The following is a 22,183-nucleotide window of genomic DNA, read 5'->3' on the forward strand; positions in this document are numbered from 1 at the left end:
ATTTGTTGTTATACCGGCAACAAAAATACAACATCTGTGAAAATTTGAGCTCTTTAACTATCAGGGTTCATGAGATACAGCCTGGTGACAGACGCACGGACGGACGGACGGACAGAGGAGCGAAAACAATAGGGTCCTGTTTTACCTTTTGGGTACGGAACCCTAATTAAGCAAGTTGGAGGACAAACTGTGGCGAACAGCATATTATAGTTACATGCATATTTAGAATAATAATAACTTGGTATTTGGTATGCAAAGTAAAACCGCGAATAGTTGCCGGAAAATTATAATTCTATGATGGAGGCCGAATATCGTTTTCGTGTTTCTAGAACGCTATTATATTGTTACAGGGAAATATATTGTAGGTTATAACATACATTTATGAACTGAAACTGTAATTTCTGGGCTATGCATATTTAATACTAAATAATGTAGGTAAAATACAAATAGTACGTTAGGAGGAAGAAAACTCGTTATATCGTGTTCATGTACGCTATGTACAGTCCCAATGACGACACAAATCTATATAGTATTCAATATTACTGGCTGTATGTGTTGCCAGAATTATAGGGGGTAAAGAAAACAGATATAGATACAAACTAGACGTTTTCCCGCGGTTTCACCCGCATCATAATGATATATAATATATATATATGTTACTCGGGATAAAATATGTTACTCGAGAAGAGTAGCTTTCCAACAGTGAAAGAATTTTTTATCATCAGTCAGTAGTTTTAGAGCCTTTAGGGTACAAACAAGCAAAATAATATGTTTTCCCTTTATTTTATTACTACCAATAGATAAAATTATTTCCGTAATTAAAATTCCATGTTCCCAAATTACCATTTTAAGTTAAAACAATAGCGTCTATTGGCAGCGGTAGTTAGTTCACTTTGTTAGTAAAATAAGCTGAATAAAGGGTACTAAAGCGCCCTTTTATGCATTTCATAAATATTCATTGCAGTGCGAAAGGTCGGATACGCTATTATCAGAGGGCGTTGCACCGTTTTTAGTTGCATATGGCAACATTTACTTAGTTGCAGGCAGATTGGTTCATGTGTTTTGAGCTAAAACTGTAGTAGGTGTTACTTAAACTTTTATGTGCACTATAATTGTCCTGCGTACTTGGCTAATCTCCTTATATGAGGACATCATATAAGGATAAAAGAAATACTACAAGATCGAAAGAATTTACAAAGGTAATGCTTATTTATGTTATCCTTCATAACAAAATCTTTCTTAGTCTGTAATTTTTACGTTTATAAAATAGTAGGTGAGTCTATGGTACGATTGAACATAGATATCATCATCGTCATCATCAGCCTATCGCAGTCCACTGCTGGACATAGGCCTCTCCAAGTGCACGCCACTGAGATCGATTTTCGGCTTCTCGATAGATTTCATAATTTTATAAGTTATTTAAACTCAGTAGCTTTGACCATAAAACATCATATAACTGAGCAGTCGAACTAATTGCCACATCAATGAATATTTACCACCACATCTTTTAAAAGCCGACCACTTTCACAGCTCTCCACACCATTTCACAAAGATTTTCCTATCTCCCCACTAGCCAACACTACAAGCACCATACCAAATTCACTTTGGTCAGCTGTCTAATTCGGCGCTGCGTAAACCTGGCAACACCCGTAGTGTTGCCAGCGAAAGCGTGACCTAAATTAAATAAAAGGCTTTTTAGGTTACCCGGTGACAGTGCACGTAGTTTAGAACAGATGATGGTGGACCGTATAAAAGCGAGGCTGAGAGAGGAAATATGTAGGTAGGTGCTGAAATATAATGCTTTGACGGAGTTTGTGGTATTTGGCCGTTTTGGCTATTATTATGAGCAGTCCATTCTGTTTTGGTCATAGGAGCTTATATTTGAGATAAATCTTTTAAAAAAGTAGAGCTTTTCGTAAACTAATTTATCAAAAAGAAAGTGACAGACAGGCTGTCCATGATATGGAAGACTTGAAGTAACCTTCAAGTTTTAGCTACAGTTAACAATGTTGCCATAAACGATATCCATAATAGTTCATAATGCCACAAATTACTAGATAATAAAACCAAAATTACCGATCCATCATACTTAAAGAATGACGCAAGCAGCGACCTAGCTTATCACTAAATAAAGGAAATGGACGCTTCTAATGTTCGTAAAGTATCTGCCATCATTTATGTATAGCCTCAATGTTGCATGTTCCTGTAAAAGGCACTGAATACCTTATACAAAATGTATGATATGACCTTTTGAGGAGTCAGGCTTAAGGAATACGCGATGGACAGTAATTTCAGGCTTTCAGTGTGACTGACATTTGTAGTCAATCAAGGTAGAATGTTTAAAGGTTCCGCGGTTCTTGGAAGCGTGCTTAAATATTCTTCAATTGCTGTACATTTTTAAGGAGATGTGGTTGTGTTTGTGATGGTGCAGTTGACGATAAAGCACTTTTGCCTAATTAGATAGAATAACATGGAGATATCGATGTCATAGATAAAGTTAGTGACAATGTTAAAGACGAAGACAATGTTAAAGCATTCGCAATGCACAAGAATGTAAGCCATAAAATGTTAATTGAATGATTAAGCTATTTACAAGTCGCTGCTGAATCATACGACCTTTGGTCTAACAGCGAAAATTCCGTTGTTGGTGAGAATTGGGGTCTAAGGTTCTCTTCGAAATATACACTAACTTAAGAAGCAGCTAATCACGTGTCAAAGAACACAATACAACAAGTAAGAGCAAGGTTCATACTCGCTGAAGTTTCACACAGTTAAGGTTCAACGTACAGCCGTAGCAACCATTCATAGTTTTGGTGCGTAACCCAAATAATGATGTAAGGTGAGGTGAACGAACTGGCCATTGTCGAGACTTGAACCCATGACCTCGAAGTCACAGCTCAGTAATCACGAAGTTGGAGACTGTAATCTTTTGGGCTTTAGTTTCGAAGTATTGTGTGCGAGGATTGTGTCGGATTACGAGCGTGTGGTGCATTGTGAAAGGTTCAGTTTTGGCTGCATGAATGAAGGTCAAAGACTTTAAGCAGAATTTACTGTGAATGATGTCATTGCAGATGTTTTGAAAAGAATTTTCTTCGGTAAAGCTAAGGCCGCTAAGTTTGCAGTCTATGTTTGAAAACTCATTTAAAAAATGCACGATATTCTTGAAGATTTTGACATCACTCAAAAAGCGAAGAGAAAATAGCGCAAATAAAATTCTAAACAAACATACGAATACTCAGCTAGATTTACATAATATAAATGTTGACAGTAAGCCAGATCAAGGAAGTCTTTGAACTAAAGATAGACAGTTTAATGACCAAGAGCACTAAGCTCGGACATCCTGTTTTCGACTTTGAATAGATCTTCATCTTTCGCATTAATCTTTTTGAGAGGATCTGCAAGTAGAATTACTGTAAGTAGGTATCTTGATTTGAAATATAAAATTGGCGATTGATAGAATCTTGTTAACGTATAATGATGTTTCTGTTGATACTGCAATTATTTTAACATCATCTTTGTTTCCTTCATAGTTTATTTCTTCAAGTGGTATCGGTTTGCTTATTTTCAATCAGCCTTTATAGACACGATAGATACTAGAGGAGAATTTCTACATTTATACATATTTTAATTAGTTGTCTTCGTAATTGTATGATTTTAATTAGATAGTTGTGTTATTGCATGTTTTTGTTTCTTTATTACATTAATACTTTGTTTTGTTATGTTTTCTCATCAACCGTGTTTCATTAATGTAAAACCTCTTTTCCTGCCTAAATTAGCTTTATTTATGTTCTTTCTTTAATCTACTTTCTTCCTAGCTCTACATCTTTAGGATCCTTCCTTTGGAATAATATCAACAGTCGATTGCTTCTGATCATTCCAGTACATGAATATAAACATCATTATTTACTGTTTTCATGATTATGTTCTACTATGAAATCTCGCAATGATTTATTTATTTTATTTATTTATTTATTTAGGCACACCAACAACTTATTTACAAATACTTTCACATATATAAGTTTATAATTGTAATAAGTCCTGCGTAAATATGTTAATTACAGGTGCGCACAACGTTCAAATTAAAAATAATGATCAATGATTGACGTAAATGTACCGTATTTCTAATATCATGGCACTTTACGTATATCGTGTAGTCACGTTTTTCTCCAGTTTTGATTACTCAAATTAAATCGAGCATGGTTAATGTCTTAAGCACGTGTAACCAATCTGAGTTTGTTTAAACATTTATATGGAAGCCGTGTTGATTGTTTATAAGTGTTTTTTGAAAGACTTGTATATATTTTTTTTGTTTATATAGAGTTTTATTACTTGTCTCAGACTGTTAGTCCAGCTGTTATTGAACATCTTTGGTAGTCGTTACGGATAGTCAGAAGCCAGTAAGTCTGACAACCAGTTTTACCATGGGGTATTAGGTTGCCCGGGTAACTGGGTTGCGAAGGTCAAATAGGCAGCTGCATCCAGTTAAACTGGAAGCCAACTTTAACATAGTTGGGAAAAAGGCTCGGGAGATGATGATTCTGTTGGTCCAGGTTTTAAATATCTGCTTTTACTTCAGTCTGCTAAAGTATTTTTTCCAACTTACACTCTGAGCGGAACAACTGTACAACATAGAAAGTACGGTTGGTTCGCCGAATCACGATTGATAGAAAGGCTTTTTCGTAGAAAATGTAATTCACTTTACCGTACGGAAATCCATTCAAATAAGGTTCTTAGCTAATTAAAGAACTACGAGCATTTGAGCGTTAGGCTGAACCTTTATTTAATGGTACATATATATGTAATCATGTGTATCTTAAAAAATAACTGTGTTTTATAAGTCCCACTCTATACAACTTTTCTGAAACAGAACCCTCACAATTTAGGTTTTATAAAACCCTAGATTTTTTTCTCCATTGTGATCTAAGATCTACATAGGATCCCGCCTCTATACGAAAAAGTAACGCAACTACAACTTCAGCACATATTTACACATATACATGAAAGCAGTGCACTACAGTTGATAAATCTACTAACGTCACAGCAAGCCCATAATAGTATCAAGTGTCCAACTGACGCAAGTAAAAAGGACGTAAGTGATCTTACCCTAGATGTACTTAAGACATTATCTGCAAGTGTTACTGAGATTGCAGGAGAGCAATTGTAAGCGACGTGATGATTGGATAAGCAAGATGCATTGGACTAGGTTATGGTAGATTGTTATGTGCGTGTGTGTGTGTGTGTTTGTTTGTGTGTGTATTTCACACCTCTCCGTGTGTTATTATCGTGAATTTTACAATAACCTACTAACAAGTATGGGCTACAACAAGTATTTTTCTAAAAAGTATCTCTCGAATCTATTATCTTCCTAACCTGTCTTTAGTATAAATGCTACTTTTGGAGATGAGTAGGGAGGGACTGGTTATTATGACCTCCGCAATCCAGTTACGTACCCAACACAATATGTACCTCTTGTAATGTTTTGTTCCAACTTCTGAATGAATTATGAAGATTATATTATGACATCCAGAAGCAATGAATTAGCATGCTTTCAGTTATGGGAAAATATGCTATGGTTTGACCCATGCCCACAAGGAACGCTTAACTTAGCCACATCGATCGACTTTAATGAGCCAACAACTCCACATTTTTTAAATTCTATTATTAAAATAAAATGTAAAAAAAAAAAATCTCATTCATCTTCCTCAAGGGCCCAAGGCTTGGAATCCTCAAAGGCAACGTTATTATGAAAAATCCCTCATTTAGCCGAAGGGTAAGTCACTCCTTTGGGGTCTTCCCTCCGTCAACTGCCACCAAATTACGATTGGGTGGGTACTTTTAAAATCACTTATTTTGAATGTTCGAAATAGGAACCTCTCGGGACTTTTATGGTGATGATTTTAAGAAAAAAGATTTTATACCTTTGTGAAAACGCTTTTTACTTTGGACTTGTATACTTTATGTATACCACTTTGTCTTTTTTTAACGTAGTTATTTACGTTACTTTTTTCGTTTCACGTCACGCATAGAGCGAAGTGAAGAAGAAAAATAAGGAAAGCTAACCCCACCACCATGTGAGATGCATAGCAAGAAAGAGAGATTTACGTAATTTTTTCAACGATTAGGTTCACAAAGAACGAACACGTAGGTAAGTTTTAATTGTTCACACGTAACATTAATCAATTTAGAGAAAATTCGACGGCCAACGGCATACAAAGTAAAAACTTTTGAATAGGTAGAATGATTGCTTTAACCCCTCTGCTCGACAAGATTTTGACATATGACTATACCGTTGATTCGGCGGGATATTTTGAATCGCGACATGGAAGTCAAAAATTTGTACTAACTTTCAACACATGAATTCTAAGTCCGTAATGCCTGATTAGAAGTATTTTACCTATAACTTTAGAGCTCACTTATTTGACAACAGCGTGCAAAGGTCAAATGGGGTCAGTTAATTCAGAAAAATATAATAATTACGGTGTTTTTAAGTCTATCGAAAAGTTAGGCATTTCAAATTTGGTGAAAACTTACCAATAAATAATCGCATCACTTTCTCAAACACAACACAAACGTCATATTTATAACATTTTCAATCCATTGCAATACCTACATTTCGTGCACTTATTTATGTTCAATAACTAAAAAATCAGCACATAAAATACACAATAAAAATGAACAATATTTACAAGATCAAAGTCACAGACAAGTAGAGTTTGGAATAGAGTTTTATTTTTTTTTTTCAATCATCGGTGTGCATTCGATACCTAAATCGGATATTTATTATAAATAATCGAATACCAATTTTATATATTTTTTTTAATAGCAACTTATTTCAATTTTATTTATTAATTTTAAATTATAGGTTCAATTTGTTTTTGTTGTTAAGAAAAAAGATATTTAAGTTTTATGAAAGTTTTTAGCATTAAATTTTTATATGTATTATTTATTTTGGTGTTGCGTCATTCGTAATAATTTTTAACTTTAATTGAATTTTTATTACCTATTACGGAATTTTAATTTATTCTTATATTATTTCTGAACAATTCTAAGATTTTTGTTTCGGCGGAGGGTAAGCCTGCTCTTAGAGGTATTTAGCCTACTTCAATCGATCTCAGTGGCGTGCACTTGGAGAGGCCTATGTCCAGCAGTGGACTGCGATAGGCTGATGATGATGATGATGATGATGAGGGTAAGCCTGGTGTTCTGAAATATAATGCAATTTGTAACTACCAAAGTAATGTACTTATTTGATGATGAGAAACAATAATAATAATTGATTGATTTTAAAGTCACCAAATATTTTTAACCGAATCCCAAAAAGGAGGTGGTTCTCAATTTGGATGTTTGTTTTTGGTCGAAAGAGTATATTCCCCATATTTGTTATTAGGTCCAGGATCTGATGATGGAAACCTTGAGAAATCGAGGGCAACTCTCGAAAATTGTAAGCATAGATAAGGTTATAACTTGACACTCAGATGTATGTCTGATAACACTATGAAACAGTAAAGGTTTGGAGCTGACCTGATGATGGAGACCAGAGAAGGTCGAGGGATCTCGACAACCGAACTTCTCTTGTCTCCATCTCCTTCACTGTTGCAGAGGCCTCGTAAATACGAATAATATAAGCACAAACACGAGAAAGTTTAAATATTCAGTTGTCGAGTTCCCTCGAACTTCACTGGTCTCCATCATCAGTTCAGCTCAAAACCTTCACTGTTGAATAGTGCTAACAGGCAAACACCTGAGTGATAAGATTTCAACCTATGTATTTCTGCAACTTTCGAAAGTCGCCCTCGATTTCTCAAGGTTCCATCATCAGATCCTGACCTGATGATAACGGGACCACCTCGGAGGTATACGCTATCAAACAAAAAAAGAATCATTAAAATCGATAAATAAATGGCTGAGTAATCGCGTAACAAACATACAAAAAAAAACGGTCGAATTGAGAACCTCCGCTTTTTGGGAAGTCGGTTAAAAATAAGTCGGCGGCGGCCATCTTTCCATCTTGGACCAGCTTTCGATGAACAGCGAACTATTTGCCCTTTCAAACAATGAAATCGTCATAAAATTTTGCGATAACTACACCTAACTACGGCTCTCGTCAAATAGCTTTGCCGCTCAGTTAAAAAGTTGGAAGTAACGAATCGCCATTAAGTTTGGCAGGTCTACAGGAATCCTGCACATAAAACACCCGAAGAAATAAATAAGTCTTCATTTGCCGTCTTCAGAAACCCTAAAAACCGAAGATTTTTTTTATTCCGGCTACAACGTATTTTCTACCACTGATTTTCTAGCATTTTTTTCAAAATAAATTAAGTCATTTTACTTTTCCTAATTTATTTTCAGATTATGGTAAGTACCTATACAAAAGTGCAATTTAGTAATATTATAATATAAAATTATTAAATCGATTCTTTATTTTAACGAATCGGATCATTCGATGCAAAACTTCTATCACCGTCGCCATCTTGTCTATGCGTCTTCAAATTAAAAAAAACAACTAATGTAAACAAACATGGCGAGTTCGATCAGAATTCCCGGTAATTACGATTGGATTTTAAAAAGGTATATTTCTAACGGGATGCTAAATATGAAAGGTTTGAATGCGTAAAAATAATTTAAATTTATTTAGTTATTTTATTTAGTACTCACAAATGTGGTTTGATTGGAAAGAAAATAAATATGAGCGTAAATAATTAGGAAAGTGTATGACTGATTCGCAGACCTCAATTGGGGTCTAAACCGAGCTTACGGTGACATTGATGTTCAGACCCCGATTGGGGTCCGCTACGGATTTGACGGTTAAACAAAGTATTTTATATAAATGTGGTATTTCAGTTGCAAGCTTTTTAATCAGAATAAAGCTTCTGAATAGAATTGCAACGTAAACAAACTGTCTAAACAATACCTCGAGCTCGCGGTTCTAATCTGACCAACTGTCAAAAAACGTAACGAACAATTTTGTGCTGTTCGAAATTTAAATGGAGTTGCACCATAAACTATTTGGAACATATCTTTTTTGAATACAACCTGTTTTCTAGGAAATATATGGTCCATAAAAGTTCTTGCAGGTATGAACTGGGGGATTTTATTTGGCGTATATTTCCGACATAATACATTTATGTAATAACTTTATTTTTCAATGTTGTTATAAGCTCTTGTGATGTATTCAAAACCTTCGTAACCCTCTTTCTGGCACAGTTGGGTAAAACGATACCCTACGTCCAACCACTTAAAAATACTATGTTTCCGCATCATTTAAAGTCCTCGTACACGTAAATGCCATAATTACTGAAAATACATTTCCTTTAAAAAAATATGCCTATATTAAAATGCCAGCACGGTCGTTCCGCATAATCGGTACACCGCAAATTACTCAGATAGTTGCAAAATAAGATGAGAACAGTAAACTGCGGTGTTTTAGCGATTATTTCGATGTAGATCAATGATCTTTACAGCATTCCTAAGAAAAACTAACGACTCATAGTTAAAATCGGTTAGTTAGGCGTACTGGGAGAACGGTCTTCTAACCACTTAAAATATAAGAGTTGGTTAATAGCATGTGTTAGGAGAATACTATTAATTTAATGTATTCCAGACCGATTGTGGCCAAGCTGCTGCGAAATCTAAGGATATCTCCATCAAACTCAAAAACGTTTATTCAAATTAGACTGACAAATCAGCACTTTTCGAAAGTCAAAAACAAAAGGCAGCCCACAGAACGCCTGCCCTTCGCCACTTCCTATGTGTTTTTGCTGGAAAGAAGAAGTGGCGCAACAAACTCCCCAGCAACACATGTCTGTCTATTAGGTGAGAAGAACCAGATTTATACAGAACAAGTCAGCTGCACAGGACATATTGTAGTGCACAAACATTTTCGCATACACAGGTGACCTCTATTCCCTCACTCTTATAGTCCGAGGACTAACGTAAGCAAAGAAACAATATTACTAAACAATATCCCCAAAATTATGCCCATGATAGAATTCAGTCACCCACAAAGGCATATCACTAATCCTTTACAAGTCCACAATCTCATTAATCGCAGCCAACAACTAGGGCTTGCAATAACGTCAAAACATAGGTACACTCGCAGGAAGCTGCCTATTGGCTGTGCAAGACCTTGACCTGATTCCAGCTCGCCTGGCCGGATTAAAAGATACCTAAATAAAGCCTTCCTAAATAAATGGGTAAAGTTTTTTTTTTCAAATCGGGTCATGCGCAAACGAAATGTAATTTTACATTATGACGTTTGTAGATTTGGTCAGGATGATTGAAAAATAGTAATTATAATTTCATAACTAAAGTGCAGGTGGTAGGGGACCTATTTATTCCACATTAGGTCAATTCGATGAAAACCCTTCACACCATTAACATTTATCCATGCTTGAACTACTACCTGCACAGGATGCACCTACTAGGTGCGCGTGATAGGATAATAGGCCAGCCTACTAGGTCAGGATGCAGGTTGACTGCGAATGTGTCACGTGGAGATTTGTGTGAGAACCCAATTTGCCAATAGATGCAACTATCAGATGCAATAGAGATGTCACCGATGATATGCGTGGGACCTCAGAAATGTATGGTAATGATTGAGATATTTATACGAGACCTATTGCAAAATATCCTTGTTAATATAGCATCGTTAGCTTAGTAGTTGCAAAAGCTGAGTCCTAAATTCCATTAAGACAGGTCAGGCAAATATTCGGTGTATCCATGTGGAATTTCCTTGAAGAGCGTGACCCTATGTGACCTAGAAACTGAAGTAGCGCTCAGCGTTCTGCCAAATTGATAGCTGTTTTCTCGCATCTTCCAAATATGCGAATACCTTCGTCCTATCTAACTAGGACAACATAGTTTCACCTTTCAAAAACTACGAAAGATTTACTATTTTCGATGAAAATAAAAATGTCGTTATCAGGTATAATCTTGTTTTTAAAACTTTGTTATTCAGAACGAAATGAAAAGTCGATAATAAAATTGGATAGGTCAGGACCTAGATCTGTGAGGTCGCAAAGAGGAAATAACTTGTTATTGCATTAATCTGCAGTTGAAGAGGAATTGGTTGCACAACTTGATAAATTGAAAGGCGTTTTTAAAGCTAAGAGGTAGTAATGAATTTTCTATTTAGGACGCAACAAAAGCCAAAACAACAGATGGCTTTATTCGAAGTCTGGAGAAGAGAAACTAAAATAACAAAGCAAAGAAGACGTACAAAGCCTTTTCCTCGAAGTTTTAGAGCCGAAACTGACAGGCAGTGGCCGAGGCGTCCGGAGCCGCGTCCAATATCCAAACATCGCAGTATCGAACACGGCCGAATCACAATAAAATCAATGTAGCCTGCCGAACCCTGGCCAGCTTCAGTGACGTACGTGCGACCGAGACAGACATACACACCACCCCCAAGCTAGACAAAGACACACAGATTTATAGAGACATAACACATTTTACTGCACACTGCAATAATGTTCCTTTTAATTAAAATTGAGTAATCAAAGACTTTCGTTCTACCGTTTCCCTTTGACTTTGTCGAGTTATTAATTTCAATGAAAATCGCGAATGTTAATATTAATACCTAAGTAGAAAATTTTCATGAAATTGAAAAAGTAATAAATTGTAATTAGCATATTTATGATGCGGTTCTTAGAATAATATTCTTTTACAAAGTATACACCGAACTTCTAAATTCGACGAAAATTTATAGCCAATGTTTTAAATTCGGCGAAAATTGGTTGCCAACTAATAGTAGGTAAACAGCAAATTTTTAACGTCAGTATTTTGGATGGCTGTTGGTAACTATTACATAAGAAATGAGGAGCAACAAGTTGCGGTTAAATGAGGACAAACCGACTGCAAAATATTGCACAAAACATTCACAATTTTACTGTTTCAAAGTATTTCATAACAAGCCTAAATAGTGGTTAAAATAGACACAATTTTAACGGAGGGAAGCAATGGATAAATTGTAGTATTCTCAAGTAGTTTAGATCAAAGAGAAGTTCGTAATTTGTAGACACGGGTATGTCCATTTAATTCCAAATTCTGGATTAAATTTTCACTTTATTTAAAGCAAAACTCTTGTAGCTTTTACATCACATACATGAGAATCAAAGTAAAAAAACCCTTGTAGTAACTGTGCTGCACACGATATTAGGTACCTACAACTACGTATGTTCTGCAAGATCTCAAAGAACTAATAAAACTTTTCAAATCATAATATTTCTTCGACCTAATAAAGCATCAATATGGCATCACGTAAACTGAAACAGCACACTAGCCAATCTGACGCGAGATTAAACTTTACTCGACCAATCACAGTCGAGCACGGACGACATTAGCCAATCACAGGCGTCTGAAATAACTGCTTAGACTTAATGGGGCTGAAAGGATGGAATTTAATTTATTTAGGTAAGAGATAATATCTTTGGATAAACAGTCTTGTATTGAGGAAAATATGACAGAAAAAAGGTTTTTAAGCCATCATTACACGTAGGTACAAAACTGATAAAAGATATATTTACATACTGGCTGGTTTCCAGAAGGATAATATTTAGTGTGGTTACTTAGTTTGTGCGTTTTATTTTCTGCAAGAATCTTTTTAAGGAAAATATCAAAAGTAATTTCGCACACGATTATTTCTTCTGACCCATATGCATATGTGTGCATTCATCATCCTCATCCTCCGAGCCTTTTCCCAACTATGTTGGGGTTGGCTTCCAGTCTAACCGGATGTAGCTGAGTACCAGTGCTTTACAAGGAGCGACTGCCCTGCCTGACCTCCTCAACCCAGTTACCCGGGCAACCCAATACCCCTTGGTTAGACTGGTGTCAGATTTACTGTCTTCTGACTACCCGTAATGGCTGCCAAGGATACGTGTACGTGGTACAAAATTCCTGAAACCTATTATTTGTTCAAAAGAACCTTGTCTAAGTTTGCTAATAGTACCAATTAGGTACTTATCATTTGCAGAATTTCTCGTGAAATTTTTTAAGTTTTTTAATATGTCATATAATGATACGGATACTTAAAAACATAGTTTTATAAAGTAGGACTATTACATTGAATATTAACCATAATACTAGCACATGTGGGACCAATCGATTTTACTCACGCGATGTGGAATAAAAAAGATAAAACTTTTACCGTCTTACTACAAAAACTTTTTAACGTCAGTTTATGACTTGTCTAAAAAAATGTCAAATTATGACGTTGACATATGGTTCATTTTGGAGCCACATTTTTTTTAGACAAGTGTAAAACAGTTGTTAAAGTTTTTGTAGTAAGGCCATTAATGAATATGCAGTGTTATTAAAACTGGTTTGAAGTCCTGAAACATTGTCAATAATTAACGTTTAAAAATCTATATACAATAAGAAACTCAACTTGTCCTAACTGATTTAGCATTTCAGAACCGTTGAGAGGATGAGAGTACTGTGTTCTAAAGATATAAACCGAAAAGTAACATCATAGAAGCTTTCCTTTTCTGTTCGTTCAAAGACGAGTTTATAAATTCAAATGTCTATCAATCCCGCATATCCAGTTCTTTCATGACACTTACTCCACGACTCATGAAAACTTATATCCTTACTTGCAACACGTTACAGATTTAAAATTCCCTTTACATCCATCAACTGAAAATGCACCCCTCAATTATTAGGAAGTCAATAAATGATCAGTTTCTTCAAAGCTTTTCTAGAACAAAGCTGACCCAGTTTGTGCGAAGCCTAACAGTTTTAGATTACAGCTGAAGTCGACGATTAGAACATATATTATTAATGTCTAATGTATGGAAAACTGTCCGACATGTGAAATGGTAATATGAAAATTACTTGATATGGTCCGATTGTGTAGTGGCAGAAAAAAAGTCGAATGTTTTTCTTTTCTTTTGCGAGTTGTTTTAAATTATTTTTACTTTTTATTCCATAAGAATCTCGTTAGGTTTTAGACATATGGCCAAATTGTACGATATCAAACCCTTGTATTTTCATTTTATTTATTCGTACGGTCTTTATCTCACGTGATGGCAAACTAGACTGTTGCATGTACGTGTGGCTTTTTTTATTATTTTAGTGTCATTAGTATAAGACGCACGTCTTCTAAATATCAGGAAAACTGCCTAACAATTCCTACAATATCTAGGCTGCACACTGCTACTTGATCCAGGCTGCACATGCAATATAAAATGAATATATTTAAAAGATTTTCCTTTAGATAAGGCTAGTAATAGAGCTATACGAGCTACGTCAAATATAGCAAATCGGGTTATAAAAGCCGAAACTAGGTCGCTTCTATTTAAAGTTTAAAGGTAGCGACTAAAATGGCTGAAACACCTACGAATATCGGGGACGAGATTGCGTAAATGCTTGAATATAAACTATTTACGGGCTCACAACGTTGTTAATACTTTTTTAGGAAAGTATACCTCTAGCATGTTCACAATTTTAGGCATCTGCTAAGGCTGTCATTTGAACATCTTTGACAGTCGTTACGGGTAGTCCGAAGCCAGTCAGTCTGACAACCAGTCTCGTCTAGGGGTGTTGGGTTGCCCGGGTAACTGGGTTGAGGAGGTCAGATAGGCAGTCACTCTCTGGTAATTTCCTAAGTACCTGAAATTACCCTGAAAATTCTTCGTAGTAAACTGAATAAAAACGCGCATACCTGAAGGCCTTTCCTACAGGCCTTTAGGAATAATCTGAAGTATTTTGTGTTAAACTTTGTCAGGGATGTACTAAAGTTTCCGAAACTTCCAGCTTAAAACTAGGTAAATTTACTTTTTTTAATGATAAAAAATTACGTCTTGACCTACAAAATGTCTCGGCAATGATTACTAAGCATTTACTTACATACTACGAAAATAGAAAGATACACCAAATGTAGTCCCAATATTGGACTGCTCATCAATTTTTATTTTTTGATAATTATCTGATTCAAAGAAAATCCGATTATAAGTCCTGCTAATGAGCTAAAGATAAAAACAACGTTTAAAAACATTTTCTTTAACGATTTCCAAGAACACAGATTTCCCTTGCTTTGCTTAGCCTTGCTTCAATCGATCTTTATTAGCAAACGAACATACTAAAATCAAAAATACATAATTCATCAAAATGAACTTAAATCCTGTACCCATTATATATCTATAATATATATATAAATAAATTCCTTTGTTGTATATAAATCGAATATAAATTCGCAGCTTGTAATACGATTATTCTGTCTGTACAAACGATGTATCGATTTGAAGTAATAATCGAGAAACCGTATTTATTTTCGTCTGTAGTCGCATGTCTTTATGAATGTTTAAACGATAGATTCGCTTTGAAGTAGGTAGATACGTAATTATATACTGCAGTCTTTGTAGGGACGTTTAAATATTTAATTATGAGAACATGCTGGTGTTCAGTTTGTATGTCAAATCACAGTCGCCTCAAGGATGCGGTATCGATTTTGTTAATTACAAGTATATGTGTGTTTGGTACAGTAAAGTTGTTAATTGTTGAAATTACAACAATTAACAACTTTATTACAAACTGTGTCTAAGATTTCCAGTAAACAATTCAATACTTCATGATCTCTAATTAAATATATGCAGAAATGTGTCATAAAGAGTGTAGTGACCAAAAATTTGAAAATACCTGTCTTTTATGCCCGATATAACACTATAATTATCTAAGTTTACTTAACGTCCTAAAAACGTAAATAAACACTTTCGTACCTCATTTATCTGCCTAGACTTTTCCCACTATGTTGGGGTCAACTTCTTTTTTTACCGGATGCAGCAGAGTACCAATGTTTTACAAGGAGCGAATTCTTAATAGACCTCCTCAATCCAGTTACCCGGGTAACCCTATAAAACTTTAGCACCTAAGGACCAAAAAATCCGTGTTACCCAAGTCCTAGTTTACCTAAGTCCACGGCAAATAGGTATATAAACTTTACCTACTTAAGATAAGAGCAGTACCTAGTCAGTGAAATAATAAAACAGTGATGATAAAAAGTAACGAGCACGCTTTGAGTACATAATAAACATTATGAGTCATAATTCTGGTCCAAAAGCATGGCACTACTGGATGCTTTAAGCTGGTTTATTGGTATCCTTGTGGCTTTTGCGCAGTCGCATAATCTTATCCTGCGGCAGATTTTAGGCTATAAGTATGTAGGTAGAGGTATATCACTAATCTTATGCTGATTTCAATAACCAATCTAAGTCTGGAGGTTTTTACTAGAAATTTGACATGCTTATATGGGGCTAATGTCGAAATTCTATCTCAAGTAAGCACATAATCCCCTGGATATCGGGCACTTGGTTTCTGGAAAAACGCTGCATCGGTGTTTGTTAAATTTGTGAAAAACTAAATTATAAAACAGACAAGCTGAATTCTTAAAAAATCGTTAAGAAATAATAAACTCTTGTATTATTTGATCACCACAGTAGAATAATTCGATGTCAAATTAATCTACTTTTAACTTAGTACCTAAATTGTATTTAAATTAACATTCCAATAAATAACATAATATGATCAAGACTCCAACGATATGTCACTTGCCTGCAGCAATGTAAATACTTATTATCTGCACTAATTTGTGCTTCTCTAAATTAATTACATCAATTTGTACCTATTTTATTGGCGCACACACAGACGAGCGCATCAAACGTTCTGCTCAATTAAAATGTATGCATAGGTACAGAGTATGTTTCTAACGTGATACGAGGATAGTAATTCATTCTGTTATAGTATTGTTTACGAATTTGTATGGAAGTTATTTGCGGCTAGTTAATTCTGTTAAGGAAACATCAATTAGATAGGTAAGTTTGAAAAGAATATCATTCAATTAGATAATATCCATAAAGAAAATCACATGTTTTAGCTATCTAGGTAAACATTCTGAAGAAATAGTTTTCATCAACAATTGTTAAATAGTTTATTCACAATTAACTATCCATTGAAACAGACACTCTTTCTGAAAAAACTTGCGTCTAAATAAATATTTGGATGACAGGATCATCATCGTAAACATACTAAATTAAAGCAAGTACATATACGTAGGTCGCAGTAGGGTCCTGGATCCCCCCTGTCGTATGTCCCATAGCAATCAGCAAGCTTCCGTTCAGCTTTGTCTCCGTTCTAATTAAATGTTGACAAGACGACTGACCCAAAGCCCAACATATTAACCCTTCAACTTCGCCACTATTTTGGTAGCCGATCGATTCTGTCAAAATTAGCTTCGCCCGCCGGCCTGACCCAATAAACGTCCCAGAATAAATAAACAATACAATATTACCCAAGTATATTGTGTTCTATATTAACTAGCAAGTCTGTTGCCTCTGCTAACATCGTACCCAACTCCGACAACAGGTTTATGCGCTTCTGTCATTTACTTACATATTTATGTAAAGAGGCGTACTTTGATGCATGATAACTATGGACATTTATGATAACAAATGTCGGTATTTTTTGCCAAAGATAGCGTGAAATGTGTTACATGAATACGTGTCAGCGACGACGAATAATTGATATTTTAAACGAAAATAAATGATTTACATGGAAACAGTTTACCGACGAACAAGCAAATGTAGGTATGTAAGTACTCGTCTACCTAATACTCATAATTTATTTTCTTAGAATTCACAACGTCTCGAACGACCGCCTGCGCTGTTAAAGCACATGGTAATTATGAAGTCAAAGAAACTCCAATAAGAAAAGTAAATACGGCGAATTCTTATTTTGAACATGCAAATATTTGTAAAAGCGGTAAACATTAATGAAAGTGACTCACTTGCCGAACAGCGGATGCCACAAGTGGAAGGAGGCCGGGTCGTGCGGGTGCGGCGGCAGGTGCTGCGGCTCGCCCAGCGGCGTGGTGCTGCCCACCTCGGGCTCGTCGCGCCGCCGCAGCGCCGCCGCAGGGGCCGCGCGCCGCGACGACGACGCCGACGCCACCGCACTCGGCTCCAACAAGTTTTGCAACGATTTTACACTGATCCGCGGCCTCGGCGACTCCTGCGAACTAGTCGAACTACTCCGCTGGTGGGCCTGCGCCTCCGAGTGCTTCATCGACTGCAGGTAGTTGTTGTTCGGGAAGTACGGCGAGGTCGGGCTCTTTTGCGCCCCGCTGCGCGGCGACCGCTGGCTGCCCATCAAGTTGGGGTTGAAGTACGGTATCTGCAGGCCCGGCAGCGGCATGTTCGGCCGTATGTTCGGGTTCATGCCCGGGTACATGCTCTGCAGGAACGAGTTGTGTTGCATGGCGGCTCGCTGGCTCGCGGTGTAGTTAGCCATCGGACTAGATCGTGACGACATACTGCTGTGTGATTTATTTTGATGATGGCTCTTTGTCGAGTGAACAAATGGATTCTGCACGTCTAATGATTTGGCCGCCATCTCCTTCGCCTGCGACTCGTTAGCTTTGGCTTGGCTTTGCGCTCTCTGCGCTTGTTGTTGTTGGTTCGAATGGTTCATTGCTTCTTGCCACATTGCGTATTGCATGCGATTTTCATAGTCCATCGGCGGCATCACCGGGAAACCCGTTGGTCCAGCAAAACGGGAATTTGGATTAAAAACTTGTGATAATTCTGGATAACCTTGTCCGGCATAGCCAGAGGAGTTTAGAGCTTTTAAGAAATCCATGTTTTGCGAGCATGCAGCCATAGCTTCGAGCTGACTGATGTAGGGCAGCCAGAGCATCTGGTTGAGCGCGGCCGAGGTGGCGGCGTCGATGTCGCCCGCCAGCGCGTCCATCGACGGGATCGGCTTCGGCTGCGTGCTGGAGTTGATATGGTCGGGTTGACTCGTGGTCGTTGTGTTTTCGCTACTCGATGTACTTATCGTACTTTTTGGCGTAGGCGGCTTTGGTTCTTTTATCGGCGACTCCGGCCGTTTGGTTTCATTCATAATAATACCTTCTAATTGCGATAATGATATGACGAGTATGTCTGGATCCTGAAGGACGTGTGGGTAAGCAAACGCTTCCGGTAATCTTAGCTCCGGGTAGTTCATTAGCATCAATGGGATTTCGATAGCTGGAGCTGAGAGAATGATATTTAGCTTGTTTTTCGGGACCAACATAGGATCGGGAATGTTGAAAGTAGCACTCGTTCTTAGACTGTGCAGCTGTTCGATTGGACTCATTTTACTCATTTTCTCAATATATTTTGATGGGAGCTTTTCTTCCTTATCGTGTTTCTTACTCGTCTTAGTCTGAGCCTCAACTGCATGCTCTTCTCGGTCGCACTTGTTGAATACTTTGTTTATTTTAACCGAGTCATCAGACGATTCCCGTCTTCCTTTTTTCTCTTGTGGTTCACCAAACTCTTTATTTAACTTTCTAATCTCATCTGAGCAGCTCGTTACGGTCGGACTGGCGGATTTTCGATGTTTGCCTAAGTTTAAAGGTTCACATTGCTGTTTTGTAATGGTCACTTCCGACGTGTACATCTTAGGTGAAGGCGATGACAGCAAAGTTTCTAAAAACAATGATTGTTTGCTCTTGGACTGCGGCATGGTAAATATTTCCGGCGAGGAGGGCACGGCGGGGATGCCGCTCGGCTGAGGCGACTGCATCGCATCCGACTCTCTCGACGGCGCTCGCGGTATGTCTATCCGTCTCGGCGACGCATGCGGGGTGGGTAACCTTCGCTGCACGCTCAGATCTTTAGGCTGGTCGTCAACCTTTTCGGATATACTATCTTCCATAGTGTTTGTGGTTTCCGCAACGCTTGCCACGACTCTAGCAGATTTTTTAGGCTTTATATTTTTTACACTCAAATCCGTAGCAACCAATTCCACAGCATTTGCCGTATCTTCAAGGTCTTTCATGAAATCTATGCTGGAGTCTTCCTCTTTTATAGCATTTGAATAGTTACCCTCTTCGTCACACACTGTATCGTCGGTTTCGATTTTGAGTGTAATGTTATTTGTGACATTTTCAGCGGATTCATCGTTAGGTGGAATCGGTATTTCACTCACACTGGGTAACGTTGCTTCACTTTGATCCGGTAACGCTTGTAGTTTCTGCTCCTTGGTGGGAGCAGGGATTTCAGGTACTTGTTCAGTATACATTACATCAGTATTACCAACATCTTCTTGTAGCCTCTTCTCGGCATTCTGATCATGCTCATATTCTAAATGGTTAACTTCGTTAGCATTTTGCATCTGTGACGCCACTGTCTGTGATAACGTGTCAAGTGCACATTCAGTAGGAGGGTCGGCGGGCGCAAACACTTCGTCTGTCATGTAGGACTGCTCCATGGTCTGTTGTTGATCCGGCGGCGGCAGGTGGTCCCCTATGTGATGCAGGTGGAGGAGCCCCTGCGCCGCCGTCATGCTGCTCCGACTGGGCGACTCCAGCGACTGCTCGAGCCGGTCAATGATGTCCGCGACAGGTGCGCCGCCCAGCAGCATGTCGTCCTCTTCCTCGGCGTAGTCGCCGGACCCGTGCACTAGGTGCGCCAGCTTGTCGAGCGCCTGACCAAGAATTTGATTATCCTCACAACCCTTTTCTACTAACGACTCAAGCAGCGCCTCGTCGTGAGGCCCACCGAGCTCGGGCAGGTAGTGCGCTTCACTAATAGTTTCAAATAGATCTTTATGCACTCCCATGTCATTGTGGAAAGCGTCTTCCTCAGAAGGCCGCACTTCGGGCGCGTGCGTCTTGCGCTGCTCGAAGAACATCTCGTCTGGCGGCTTGGGCTCGCCCAGCTCGAAGGACATGACGTCGCGCGCCACCTCCTCGGCCTCGGGCAGGAAGGGGTACTGCGCGCCCGCCTGCAGCTCCAGCTCCAGCGCCTCCTCGCCGCGCTGCTGGTTGAACTCCAACTCGGCCACCGCCAGCAGGTTGTCGAGCGGCGTGGGCTCGGGCGGCGCCGGCGGCGAGGGCGGCGCGGGCGGCGCGGGCGGCACGCGCGGCACCGCGATCGTGTGCGACGGGATGTGCGACTCCAGGTCGGGCGCGAGCCAGGCGGGCGCGGGCGCTGTCGCGTCCGTGCGCCTCCGCCGCGGCCTGCCGGAGCGCCGGCGCCGGCGCCGCTCAGGGGGAGCTCCGGGCTCGAGGGGTTCGTGCGCCGGGGCGCTAGTCACAAGTATAGAGTCAAAGATTTTAGTACGCGGGATAACTCGCCAACCGGTAGGGGTACGCGCGATACGGATGCGGTTACGCGGGTCGTAATCTTCACAGCGGACCTCTTGCACGGTACCGTCGCGTTGGCGCGCCCACAGGAACACGGGGCGCAAGCGCGGCGCGGGGTGCGCGGGCGGCGGGGCTCGCTCGGCTAGGTCGCGGCAGAGCAGGCTGCGCGCGCGGCGCCGGCCAGCGGCAGGGGCGCGGGGCGGGTGGGGGGCGCTGCGGCTGCGGCCGGCAGCGGCATCGGCGCGGGGGCGGGCGGCGCGAGGCTCGCCGCCGCCGCCGGGCACCCGCGGAGACACTCCGGCGCGCCGCACCGCGGGATCAGGCGACGACCGCGCGGACGCGGCCCTGAGGCGGACTGGCGGCCGGCGCGCGCGAGCCCCGCCCCCCGCCGCCCGCCGCGCCCGCCCCGCGCCCGCCCCGCCCAGCGATCGATCGGCCGCCCGCTGCACCCGCCGCCTGCACCCGCATGTAAACACGGCGCGCGCCCCGGCCCCCGCGACGCCGCGTTTACGTGGCCTCGTTAATCTTAAATCCATATCTGCGGCGCGCGGAGTACGCACGGCGGCACGCCCCCGGCCCGGCCGCCACGTGCGCTGCACTCCGGACACTGCATCCTCACCACACCAGGCACTGCAGCACAAGTCCTGCCCCAATGTTGACGGAAACACCTCGCAGCGATCGCTTCCTAAATAAACCTTTAGGTCTAGTAGGAATAGTGTGAACAGACGGCGACGCACTTTGTAAATGTCTTTAGGAACATAAATTCGCCGTACCAGAAGTAGGTAGCGCTAGGACATGGAAGGGGCGTTTTAAGGATGGCTGTCGTGAACATCCGTGAGATGAGGCGCGTTCATCCGCGTGTGCGGAAGGAAGGGATCAATACGCGCGGCGAGTGGCGCCACCTGTCGGCACCACACGGCTGCGCCACGGTGCAGCGCGCGCGAGTCGGGGCACGCGCGGACGTTGTGCTGAGATGCTGGTAGATGGAGCGCGGATTGACACCTGAAATTCAGACGGTGTACATATGAATTTTGTAGCTAAACGACCAAATCGTAA

At 39.8% G+C, this 22,183-nt stretch overlaps 2 protein-coding genes across 2 annotated transcripts in view; one reads left to right on the forward strand and one right to left on the reverse strand.

The window, feature by feature from the left end:
• Positions 1-21,286, reverse strand: part of LOC124637458 — a 100,002-nt gene extending 78,716 nt beyond the window's left edge. The window contains exon 1 of the mRNA XM_047173956.1: positions 17,780-21,286. Coding sequence (XP_047029912.1) covers positions 17,780-20,712 — 2,933 coding nt within the window. The 5' untranslated portion in view covers positions 20,713-21,286. The remainder of the gene's footprint in view (positions 1-17,779) is intronic.
• LOC124637530 (POU domain, class 3, transcription factor 3-like) lies at positions 20,711-21,820 on the forward strand. Its single transcript, XM_047174044.1, has 2 exons — positions 20,711-20,943; positions 21,217-21,820. Exons 1-2 carry the CDS (start codon positions 20,711-20,713, stop codon positions 21,818-21,820), a joined length of 837 nt encoding a protein of 278 aa, XP_047030000.1.
• Positions 21,821-22,183: the final 363 nt, after the last annotated feature.

This window comes from Helicoverpa zea, chromosome 16 (assembly GCF_022581195.2).
Source record: "Helicoverpa zea isolate HzStark_Cry1AcR chromosome 16, ilHelZeax1.1, whole genome shotgun sequence".
In the NCBI taxonomy this organism is placed as follows: domain Eukaryota; kingdom Metazoa; phylum Arthropoda; class Insecta; order Lepidoptera; family Noctuidae; genus Helicoverpa; species Helicoverpa zea.

Bases quoted from the DNA above. Each gene is read 5' to 3' on its own strand.
- LOC124637530 (XM_047174044.1), top strand. From the start codon at position 20,711: ATGACGTCGCGCGCCACCTCCTCGGCCTCGGGCAGGAAGGGGTACTGC. The intron at 20,944-21,216 runs GTCGGGCGCGAG...GCGCGCCCACAG, and splicing joins GACGGGATGTGCGACTCCAG to GAACACGGGGCGCAAGCGCG.